This window comes from Ambystoma mexicanum, chromosome 3q, assembly GCF_040938575.1.
Source record: "Ambystoma mexicanum isolate Mex_15411 chromosome 3q, UKY_AmexF1_1, whole genome shotgun sequence".
Lineage (NCBI taxonomy): Eukaryota > Metazoa > Chordata > Amphibia > Caudata > Ambystomatidae > Ambystoma > Ambystoma mexicanum.
The window spans coordinates 394,684,475-394,697,309 of NC_090926.1; the positions used below are offsets into that span (position 1 = coordinate 394,684,475).

The 12,835-nt window shown below is 48.4% G+C and overlaps 1 protein-coding gene across 3 annotated transcripts in view; it reads right to left on the reverse strand.

Annotated features, from left to right (window-relative positions):
* HMGXB3 (HMG-box containing 3) overlaps positions 1 to 12,835 on the reverse strand; it is a 1,885,602-nt gene that overhangs the window by 1,367,580 nt on the left and 505,187 nt on the right. For all 3 annotated transcript variants that reach the window (XM_069654075.1, XM_069654073.1, XM_069654076.1), the window contains one exon: positions 9,243 to 9,374. In XM_069654075.1, the coding sequence (XP_069510176.1) occupies positions 9,243 to 9,374 (132 nt within the window). The remainder of the gene's footprint in view (positions 1 to 9,242; positions 9,375 to 12,835) is intronic.

Genomic DNA, 12,835 nt, shown 5'->3' on the forward strand with positions numbered 1-12,835 from the left:
TGCCTGGAATAATTTCTGAAAGGAGTAAATCTTTCTCTAGTAATGGGGATGTTAACAACCCTAAATGAGGTCTAGCTATCTTGTTAAATTACCGGATGGTATTGCGAAACTTTATGTTCTTTTAAGCCCAGGGGGGCTGGGAAGGGACGAGGTTATTGGCACGTCTGTTAATCCAATTGATGACCATTTAAAAACAGACTTTATTTCGGATATGTCTACTCTTGTACCAGTCTTATCGCAAGAACTGGCTAGGCAGGCCAGCCTCCCGGCAAATTTACTACAACCTGAAAGCATGATGGTGGAACTTGGGGACGTTGGAACTTTGGGACATTAAAGCCACATTGGCTCGTAACTTGCCAACCGAGTTGGAAAAATCTCTGGACATTTTTGGTCAAGTTTGTGTGCCCCCTGGTTCAGAGCATTGTTCTACCTCCCTCAGGCATTCGTCTCATGAGCTGGAAAACAGCAAAAGGTCGTGTTTGGATGATCATGAAAGACAACTGGACCATGCAATGAACAGGACCGATCTCAGTGGGAATATTCACTTATTGCCACCACTAAGTGTTGCACTAAAGGGCGTGAAGATCCATCAATGTCTGCCCCGAATTATGTTTTGAAATCTTTGGACAGATCATAGAACACTCTTACCCAACATATGCAAGATGTTAAGTCAGTTCTGAGGTGCTTAAACTCTAAATTCATGAACAGGCATGACGTTTCTATTGTTTCTCCACCATGCTTAAACCAGAGTGACGCAAACGAGGACGTGTTATCTGTTGCTACACCTTTGAACACAGAATCTAGTGTGGGGGCTGCCCCTGGGGCTAATAATGCTTCTGTGCATAATTTTGGGGGACAGTGGGGCTAACCTGGCTCGCAGTGATTTGTTTAGTGCATTAGAAATTGTAGCTTTGATTATATCTACTCCGGACCTACCAACAATCACCAATGCTCGGGCATACAACAGTTGTACCAGTGTAACTGTAGATGAACAACCCTGTAATAATCTAGCCCGTGCTCAGCTTGTTACAGCAGGAGGGTTGAATAGCGAGGCTGGAAGGGGGAAGCAGTGTAAGAAAACAAAAAAATCTAAAACATTCAAAAACAAAGGAAATGTGGTACGAGAAAATTCCTGCAGAGGCTGAGACAGAAATTTTCTGCTGAGTCATTAAGGACTGGGCACCCCTGCCCTGAGAAGAGGGAAATGTACCCCATGGTTCAAGAAGTAAAGAGTGGAGGAAACCAGAGAGAAAAAGTATAATTGGGAAGTGAAATCAAATCAACCAGATAAAAAAGGAGAGATAATCAAAGTGAGAACCCCCGGAAGAAGAGGGGTTTGAGGTGGGGGGGGGGGCAGGGTACACTAAGGGGCGTGTACACCCGTACTAAGAATGGCTGGGATACAAGAGTCAGAAAGACACACAAGTCTGGAACAGACTATAAGAAAGGGTGTCAAGGAGAACTGTCCAAAGTCAGACCCTAAAGTGGAGGTAAAACCAATGTCAAGACCTTATCCAGAAGGTGGCAAGAGACTATCTATAGAGATCATACTAAAGAGAACTTTTGAGTAAAGAACATTTCAATAGGAGATGCCCAGGAGAAAAGAGACATTCCCATGATGTACTTTAAGTTGGTTAAAATAGTGGTAGGGTCAAGGGGGCGCTAGCGAGCCGAGCAAGATGGCGGCTTCCTAGGGAGCTCCGTGTGGCCCTGAAAAAATCCTGCAACATCCATCCTGCTGTGGTGCCTAATTTCACTGCTGTGCACGGTGTGCTGTCTGTGGACGCTGAGCTGCATATTTTGGTACCATTCGGGTCCCGTAACTCCGAAAGTTGGCGGAGATTGAGGTGGTTCCCTGTGGCCCGCCGATTCAAGCAATTCGTGCCGTGCGGAGGAGGGGCACGCCTGTGGGACGGACCGTCATAACATCAGCCATAAGCCCGCGGCCACATCACCTATCCGCGGCGGACTGCCTGGAGGAACCGGTTGACGTGCGGGCCTGCTGTGCGCGCGGAGGCGCATCGGTCCCCGTCCCCGGTGCAGTCTGCGATCCGGCTTGCTGTGAGGCCCTGCAGGGGGAGAAGGTAGGAGCCCAGCCGAGCGCGCGCTGCCCTGTCCTGCTTTCCGGCGCACTCACGGCCCCCCCCCGGCACTGCGTGACATGAGCTGACAGGGGAGCGGTAGAGGCCGGCACCTGACATCGCGCCCGGGGGAGGAACCACCGGTGCCCCGGCCGGCGCTGGAGCGCGCCTTCTCCGAACGGCAGTTGTTCCTGCCGAGAGTTCTGCGGGACCTTGCGGCCCCCTCCCGCGGGTGGAGCGGGCGGGATCCCCCTGGCTATTGGGGCGCGGCCTGGCGAGCCACGGGCGTCGTTGGGACACGGCTGCATACGGAGAGGGACCTCCTCACGAAGGTGGCAGTGCATACAATCGAGCCCCTCCAAGGGTTTCCTGCTTACGGAGCGGACAGTGGCAAGTCCGCCAACGCACACTTACACCTTTGGATCGCCGCAACCCTGAAGGGCCCCATACGAAGCTCAACTGGGAGAGGGGCCATGACCATGGACACCATTGTCTCTGTCCTCCAGCCCCCCGCCTCTGGAACCAATAACACACGGCAACAGAATTAGCTATTGTGAACAGACACACATTGCTTACCATAGCACGCCTTGAGCACCAATCCTCATTGGAGGGCAGCCGATCAGACGCGTGTGGGCTGCATTGGTGCCTTTCTCCAGAGAGGTTGAGGAACGCTTCCCTGGGCCCATCTGCAGGCAACCATCTCTTTGTCAATTCCGCAGCGCTGCGGCGCCCGGCCATTACAGCCGTCGGAGTCTTCCGAGCTCACTACAGTTTGAGCGCACTCTGCCTTTACGCATTAACTTCAGCAGACCACCAACCACGCTCCTGAGGCCGTCACCAACGCCGGCATTTAGCCTCTGGTCCGTTATATTTGTGAGCGTGCAACATATAAAGCTAAGAGGAGGCGGGCGGACGTGCACGGACCATGGGGAAGTCAGACAAGATGCAGAGAAAACTGAACTTTGAGGCCGGCTACTCCACCAGGCCGACGGATCCTAGGGGTGGTCATCCATCTCCGGCAAAGGACACAGGACTCACTGAGGATCAGCCCCCTGGTTCAGACATCAAGGCAATTCTCCTGGACCTGAAGGCAGGAATTGGTGACCTGGGGAGCAAGCTGGATAATCTGTCTTCCAAAGTTGATCGTATTCAACACCGCCTCGACCAACATGCTGAAAGACTAGATAACGTAGAGCAACGTGTGTCGGACCTCGATGACGGAACGGCTGCCCTAACCGCCTAGAGTCTCCGCGCTTGAATCCCAACTGAAAGCCGTCTCCGCTAAGAATGAAGATTTGGAAGGCCGCTCCCGTAGAAATAACGTCAGAATTATCGGAGTTCGGGAGCAGCAAATCCAGACCAAAATGGAGGACCACGTCGAACGTATGTGTACCGAACTGTTCGGATCGGAGGTCCTCTCTCCGCTATTTATATTTGAAAGAGCGCACAGGATCCCCGCGGCCAGACCTATCCCTGGAGCGAACCCGCGCCCGATAATAGCCAGAATACTCAACTATAAAGACCGTGATGCAATACTTAAAGCGGCCAGAGAAAAGGGGAAACTCCAATTTGACGGTGATCCAATCTAATTTTTTCCCCGATTTCTCATCATCAGTACAAGCACAGACGTTCCTTCACGTCAATTAAGCGAAGATTGCAAGATAATTGCATCCCTTATTCCATGTTATATCCTGCCAAACTTCATATCCAGCATGACGGGAAGGCGCATTTCTTCACCACACCTGAAGAGGCTGCCGAATACCTGGACCGAGCCGGATGTAGACCTTCAGCCAATGTTCCGAATCCACAACGGGGTGAACCCGCCATAAGCCCACGTCGCTGACGCCGCATGGCGGAGCAACCATTTTTGAAACCATCACAACGTACGTAACCCACCACAGAACCCCATACTTAATGACTTCAGGGCCGCGTGGCCTCCGGCTCGGCAACCAGTGCCCTAAATACAGCAAAGGCTACAGTTCTAAAGTTAAGGGTGGGCACATTGTGGACGTGTTGGGGGTTTCCCACGTTAGGGAGGGATGTTGACGTTCTTAAGTTGCCTCTATCGGCTCAGCCACGTTCAGCCTCCCCCTCTCTCATCCCACAACAGTCAAACCGCGCTTCTCTGGTCACTCGGAAGCCAAGCCCTGCAGATACCTTCATGGATCATGATTCCAGTCTCACCCTCACATCCTGTCGAGCGAGAATCTACCTGGCACCCTAGATGACAGCAACAACATTTAAAATAGCCACCTGGAACATCCGGGGTGGTAACCAACCAGCAAAGAATAGGAGAATTTTCCAGTATCTCCGCAGACACAAAATGAATATCACCATACTCCAGGAAACCCATCTCCTGCCAGCGACAGAACCCCAGTGGGCCAAATCCTGGGGGTGTCATAGATATTTCTCATCGTACTCGTCCTATGCTAGAGGGGTTGCAATCCCGATTGACAGAAAGACGAACTTCAGCCTAATTGACTCGCAAAAAGACTCTGAGGGAAGGGCCCTGTTGGTGAGAGGGTTGATCGCAGGAAGGGAAGTGGTGATTGTAAACTCCTACGCTCCGAACACTGATGGCCCCGACAATTTCAACTGGGTGATGTCCCAACTTGGAAAGATCAATACAGCAACCATTATATGGGGAGCCGACCTCAACACGCCAATTGACCCCAAACTCGATAAATCCCACAACATCTCCGGGAACCCGTCCAGGGCCAGCGCTCAAGTTCAAGAGATATGTCGAGTGTTTGATCTATCGGACACATGGAGACATCATAATCGCGATGCGAGAGACTTCACATTTTACTCACCCGTTCACAATACCAGCTCCCGGATTGACTACATCATGGCATCCACCCACTGTCCGTTCTCATGGGGAATGAGTCAAATCCTGCCTCGCACACTCTCTGACCACTCGATGGTCACGCTTGAGGCCTCCCTGGCAGGCACAACAGTTCCCAGACTAAGCTGGAGATTCAAGCCGGGCTCACTTTCGGATGCTGTCTTCGCAGCTGAACTACGTCAAGAAATAATAGCCTTCATAGAGTTTAACCAAGGCTCTGTCGACTCGTCCAGCACCATATGGGAAACGTTGAAGTGCTTTGTTCGAGGAATATGCCTAGCTAACGAAAATGGAATATTAAAGTTAATCCGTAGAGAGCTCTCTGACAGTGAACAGCGTCTAAAGGCGATAGAGCTAAGAGCCTCTACAGCACCAAGCTCTCAAACCCAGGCAGAGCTGAAAGAAGAACTTCTGAAGTTCAGGGAAACAGCTGAAAGGGAAATCAAATTCCTCAGCCGCGGCCATCAAATCCCTCAATATGGAGAAGGACAGAAGCCAGGCGCCCTCCTGGCCCGGCTTCTCTCAATTGACAAGATCCCAACTCGTGTGGAATGCATTAAAGACGCACATGGGCAGCAGGTATACACGGAGGAGGACATCGCCAATACATTCCGTGACTTCTATCAGAACTTGTACAGTTCCAGGGGTAACTCAGACTCGAAATCCCTACAAGAGTATCTTGATGACACCGAGCTGTATTGGGTGGAGGAAGTCCTGCGAGAACCACTGAACGCACCAATAACCGAAGCAGAAATATTGTACGCAATAAAATCTCTCCCGAGCTCCAAGGCGCCGGGACCAGACGGGCTCACCGGAGAGTTCTAAGGCGCATGCGACTATCCTGGCGCCTCTCCTGCTCCGCGTCTATGAGGAATCAATTGAGCGAGGTTGCCTTCCCCCCACGTTGCGTGAAGCAAATATAATAGTGCTGCACAAAACCGGCAAACCCGCAGATGAATGTGCTTCATACAGGCCGATTTCTTTGATCAACCTGGACAATAAAATCCTTGTAAAAATTCTCGCATCTCGGCTTCTCCCTCTAATGCCGGTTCTAGTTATTGGAGACCAAGCCGGATTCATCCCGGGACGCAGCACTACCTTTGCCATAAGACGGCTGTTCGGTGTTATCGAGGCCCTGGACCCGACGCAGCAGGCAGTGGCAGTGCTTCTCGACGCTGAGAAGGCGTTTGACTCTGTGGAATGGCCTTTCATTCTAGCAACGCTTGCACAAATGGGCTTGGGTAATTTCTTCATTAAGTTAGTATCTCTGTTGTATAACAACCCTCGGTCCTACATCACTCTGGGTAACACTAGGTCGTCGAGCATAGCATTGGAGCGTGGAACGAGTCAGGGGTGTCCCCTCTCTGCCCTAATCTTTGCCCTCATCATGGAGCCCTTGGCTTCGCAACTACGAGAATTCCAAATACATAGGGGTTTCAAATTAGGTCCTCATAAACTGATCGTCCCCCTTTACGCCGACGATGTGATGCTGTTCGTCGGCAACCCCCAAGAGAACCTTAACCCTGTAATACGTGAAGTGATAAGGTTTGGTCAAATGTCAGGCCTTAAAATTAACCACTCCAAGTCTGTAGTTTTTCCCCTAACCCCCCAATACAATTGAATTTGCGGATGATTATGGGTTCAAATGGGAAAACTCAAGGGTGCGCTACTTGGGGATATATACGTCACGTAACCACCACGAGATATATAAAGATAACCATGTATCCACGCTAAACGCCATCGCTAAACGCCATCCGAGACCGAATACATAGGTGGAAGTCGCTTCCGCTAACGCTGTGGGGCACAGCCTCCTTGACAAAAATGGTCATACTCCCTAAGCTTTTGTTTTTGTTCATTAATATTCCGCTTCTAATTCTCAAATCCTTTCTCCTGAAAGTCAAGTCTGCAGTTCTGGAACTTCTATGGGCAGGCAAACCTGCGCGCGTCGCGTATAGCACCCTAGATCTACCAACGGCAAAGGGTGGTCTAGCACTGCCAGACATAGAAAAATACTATTGGGCAGCCCAGGCTCATTTTCTGAGCTACTGGTACATGTCCCATTGCGTTCGCCCACATGTGCAGGTAGAAAGAGGCCTGGGCTCACCGGACTTGCTTAGTGCTGTTATTATAAGTAAAACCCCAGTCCCGCATAATACGCTAAACCCGGTCCTGTCCACATATGCAATCTGGAAGAAGATGGCTGTTAAATACGGCGTGACCGTAAGATATTCCCCCCTATTGCCAATCAGATACATCCCGGGCATTCCACTCACAAATGAAAAAGTCTTCTTAATGTGGGCCGATAAGGTAAATCTCCACTCCTTCGGAGACCTCTTTCTGGAGGGCACTTTCATCACCCCACAAATGGCCAAAGACAGAGGCGGGAACACCTCCTTGGACATCTTCCTTTACTTTAGACTACGCCACACCCTACACAAATTGTTTCCCACATTCCCAAAACAACCCCCTACATGGGATCTGTTGCACAATACCATCCAGGCACAGGGGCATCCCTCGTGACGGACACTGGGACACCTAATCCTAAAACTCAGCAAAAATGGGAAGCCGCCATTCTGGAACCAATAAACGCAGAAGACTGGTCTTATATCCTGCACCAAACTCAAAAAGTCACAATAAATTCACGCTATAAATTAATACACTTCAACTTTGTACACCAAACATACTACACTCCGGTTAAACAGCACCAGCATCATCCAGAAACTTCGACCCAATGCGGGCGATGTGCAGCCCCACACGCAGATTTCTTTCACCTAGCATGGGTCTGTCCGGGAATTCAGCGCTTCTGGGTCTCAGTTTTACAAACAATTGCAGACATCATAGGAGAACAGGTGACCCCCCTGCCATTAGCGGCCCTTCTCGGCCTCACTAGACACCTACAACCCACATCCCGTAAACTAGCAGCACTTCTTCTGGTGCTGGCCCGTAGGCGAATCGCCATGGCATGGTGCCACGGCCCACTACCAAAAATTGAAGATTGGAAGAAGGACATATTATACTGTCAAGATGTGGAGAGCGAATTCATAAGAAGCCTTCCTTTACATGCTCGCCCTCCCGACATCTGGGGGCCGTACGTCGCATATCTGCTAAACAGTACTGCACCGTCTGATTCTGAAACCACCTGCAATTGAAACAGGGCTTTGTGACTGGAGAGCTATTGTATATTCCCGACCTCAATCGAGGCGGTCTTCAACAAAAACTGTATTGATATTTGTTTTGTGGACACAGGAGGGGGGGGAGCGTCCTTGTTGGACGGGCTCGTTAGTGGGTAATGTTATGTTATTCCCTTTTCTTGCTCTTTCTTTCACTTTTCTTTCTGCCTCTTCTCTCTCCCCTCCCTTCCCTCTTTTGTTGCTCGGAGGGTGCGCCATGTTGGCGCAAATGTTTTCCGATGGTATGAAAAGCTCAAAAATAAAGTTTTAAAAAAAATTTTAAAAAATAGTGGTAGGGTCCGTCAGAACTGGTTTGGCCCGTGAGTATATTCATTTGTGTCTTCCTGACTTCTGACAAGCACCTTTAGTTTATTTAGATAGGCAAAGATATCCCTCTAATAGGGAAAGATGGGCCGTATCCACATTTTAATACACCGCAGTAAAAATGTCCCTCAAGTGTCTGCCTCCTTCTAACCTGCTACAGCACACTAAAAATAATGCAAAAATGGTAACAATGTATCAGCTGACACCAGCTTGTCTTTAGGCACATATAGAAGAAACCAAAAAATCCCAAGGATAGAAAGATAGGGTGATACAAAAGTATCCCCATTGCACTGTACTGGAAGGCGTTGTGTGCAATGTTAAAAAGTACAAGGATTCAGTCAAAATGGGAAATCTAGGACTGATCAGTTACCCCATAACAAAAGGGCAAAAGGTAAGAAGCTGAAGTCTTCACTTCCCTACAAAAAAAGTTAAGTCAGGATCAAAAACAGATCGAAAAGAATCTGGTTCCATAGAAACTATGGAGGGAAAGTTGCAAAAAGAGAAATCTTTCCCAACACCTGCCATCAGGGTCATGTTTACAGAAACACTCTCAGCCCATATACAAAACCTTCCATGCAGTGCCTCCTCCTCCCATGTGGCCTCACCAAGAATTGAATAAATCCAACAGCTTGAGTACACCAACTGAGTTAATGTCAGTGTTGTTTGCAAAACAATGTTAAATCAGGCCAAGGGAAGGCAGGCAGTTGTGTGTCTCCCCAATACATCCACCACTTCGATCCCCAGATAAACATTTGGATGAAAAGGGAGAATATTACAGCAGTACAGTTTCTCAGCTTCTAAACAGCAAAGGGTAAACATTACCTTTGGTATCCACTTTCCTCCGAGAAAGGTGTCACAGAGGGGGCACTTTGGAGGCTTATGCCGCGTAACATAGCTGTAAGAGCAGCTAGGGTTGGTACAGTTTCCACGCCCTCTGCGGGTATAGGTGGTTGCCTGAAAGAGCAAATAGTTTAAATGACAATGTACACTCTATAAGAGAAGGTCAGTTATTACAGGCAACTGGTTAATGTGATCTTAAAATATCAGAGCCTCCACTTAAAATATCAAATGTCTCGCAACAGTTTTGATTTATTGTACTGCTGTGGTGTAAATTCACTGATTAGGGGAAAAACTAGAAATTATTTGTGCCTACTTAATAGCATTGGCAACTGGTATTAGCAACGTCTTCTCCTGAACAGAGATTCCATTAGCTAATAAGTAATCAGTAGAATATTACAGGCTCAGACAACGAAGAAAATATAAAGAAGGTACTATGTGGATTAGGCGGGTGATACACTCAAAATGTGATAAAGGACTATACAAGCCGAGCAGAATAGAGGCCCTTTGAAGGGGAGTGGAGGCGCTCCGATGACCGTATGCTTAAATCACCATACTTTAGAACACTGCACTGCAGCAATATCAACACTGGCTGACATGAAAAGATTCCAGATAGGGACACCTAAGTGTTTCAGGACATTTCCTTCATAGACTTGATCAAAAGTACATCTACCTTTCTTTATTAATACACCAGCTGACTTGACCCTGTCCCCAACATTCCAGCTAATTTCCATATTCCCATTCTGCCTCCTATTTCTCCTCACAATGTAAACCCCAGCGTAATCATCATCCCAACGAACCACAGGTAGGTTACTTCATGCCATTAGAAGAACAAGTTACTTACCAAACTGGTAAAGTTCTTTCGATGGGATGTTCCTCCGACGTATTCCTTATCTTTGATATCATCCACTCCAGCTCGCTGGCCTCAGAAACAATGTTCAGTAGAGGGCGCTGCGCGTCAACGTCCCTCGAGTCGGTGCCCCTCGACAGCCTCTGTATCGGCGCCGACGTCACCATGAGTATAAATAGATTCGCGCAGCGTCCGTTGCTCAGTTCCGTTTTGAAGTTCAGATTTGCTCTACATTAATTGGTTAGTAACCTTGAAGGAGCGTAAGCTGCAACTACAAAGGAAGTTTTACTGCGGGGATGGATGGGAGGGGCGATAAGGAATATGTCGGAGGAACATCCCATCGAAAGAACGTTACCAGTTTGGTAAGTAACTTGTTCTTCGAAGGGATTGGGTCCTCCGACGTATTCCTCATCTTTGATTGACTCCCATAGCAGTAGTATAAAAAGGAGGTGGGAGTAAAGATGAAATATTTCCCTTTAAAGATGTACAGAATACAACAAAGCTTTCCCAAATCTTGTCTCCTGGCTAGAGGAGGAATCTAGGCTGTAAAATTTGGCAAAAGTATGTGCGGACGACCATGTGGCAGCCACACATAGATCTTTAATTGGGACCCCTCTTTGGAGAGCCGAAGAGGCTGCGATACCCCTGGTTGAATGGGCCCTAAGATGTTGAGGGGGTTCTTTTCCTGCCAATTTGTAGCATTCTAAAATGGTCAAAATGATTCATCTTGAAATGGTCCGTTTTGTGATTGGCAATCCTAATTTGTGTCCTGCATATCCTAATTTGTGTCCTGCATATCCTACAAACAATTGATCTGCTCGTCTTATCCTAGCAAGCCTGCTAATATAAAAACTCAAGGCACGCCTTGGATTCAGCCTGTGTAATCTTTCCTCCTCTTTCCCTGGATCGGGAGGAGGATAGAACGAAGGTAAGGTTATTTTCTGAGTAATATGTAATTCAGAAACCACCTTTGGGAGAAAATTGGGCTTCACTTGTAAGACAACTTTGTCTTTATGAAAGATTGTATGAGGAGGTTTGCAAGATCGAGCTTGTAATTCACTCACTCTTCTAGCAGAAGTTAAGGCCACTAGAAAGATTGTTTTAAGAGTGAGAAACTTTAGTGAACAAGAACGAAGTGGTTCAAAAGGAGTACCCATCAGAAACTTTAAGACTAGATTTACGTCCCACAAAGGAACCTGAAAAGGTTTTGTTGGATAGACATTTGTTAATCCTTTCAGAAATTGGATTACTACGGGTAGTTTGAAATATGAAGGCTCCTCAGCAGTACGCTTAAAGATAGATAGCGCTGCGAGGTATCCCTTAACCGTACCAATTTGAAGACTTGAGTTTGCCAAGTAAAGCAAGAAAGATAACACCATCAATGTATTACATGAAAAGGGTTCAATATTCTTTTCACTACACCAGCTGCAAAATTTGTTCCAACGGCAGCAGTATAAAGTCTTTGTTGCGTGCCTTCTGGCTGAAAGCAACACCTCCATTACATCATCCGGGAGATCCCAATCCTTGTATCGCAACCTTTCAGAAACCAAGCGTGAAGGTTGAGGGTTCTGATGTCTGGGTGGAGAACCTGACCCCCCTTCTGCGAGAGAAGATCCTCTCTTTACGGAAGACCGATCGGAGGACAGATGAACAGGTCTAGAAGGTCGGGTACCACGTTCTCCTGGCCCAATCTGGGGCAATTAGGATCATGGATTTCCGGAACCTTCTCAACCTCCTGATCATTTGAGGAATGACAGGGACTGGAGGAAACGCGTGCAGATGTGGAAAATCCCAGTCCACTACGAACGCGTCCCCTAGAGCTCCTCTCGGGGGAAATTCCCTTGAACAAAACTGATCGCACTTCCTGTTGATGCTGGTGGCGAACAGATTCACTTGAGCGGTTCCCCCAAAGGGTGAAGATGCTAGCTCCCACTCGTGGGAGATTGTGCTCCGCCTGCTCAGAGCGTCCGCCATCAAGTTCTTCTCTCCGGCTAGGTGAACTGCCGATAGAGAGATTCCTTCTTGAATTGCCCAAAACCAGAGCTGCATTGACCCTACGCCCCCTCTTTTGTTGAGGTAGTGCATGGCCACTGTGTTGTCCGTCATTATCAGGACATTCTTTCCCTGTACTGATAGCAGAAAAGCTTTCAGCGCTAGTCTGATTGCTCTCAGCTCCAACAGGTTGATGTGTAGTCTGGACTCCGATAGAGACCAACGACCGCTGATGGTCAAGTCGTTCGCATGAGCTCCCCACCCCGTGAGTGAGGCATCCGTGACTACTGTTATCTCCGGCCATGGTTGCCAAAACTGTTCTCTTTTCAAGATGTTCTCCCGACAGGCCCACCACTGATGGTCTCGAGCTACTCTGTCCGGGACTTGTAGGAGATCTGACTTTCTTCCTGAGAATTGCGACCACTGGGTTCTCAGTGCCCACTGGAGGGATCTTATTCTCAGGCGAGCCTCTGGCACTAGGAAGATGCAGGATGCCATGAGGCCTAGGAACCTCAAAAAGTCAAAGGCTGATAGACGTTGGGCATTTTGAAACTTGGTGACCATCTGTAGAATATCTTGAGCCCTCACCTCTGGTGGCGAGGCTTTTCCCAGGGAAGTGTCCAGGACTGCTCCAATGAAATGGAGTTTCTGCGATGGTATCAAGTGTGACTTCTTTAAGTTGAGGGAGAAGCCCAGCTTGGGAAGGAAGTGGCAGACATAATCTAGCTGGATCTGA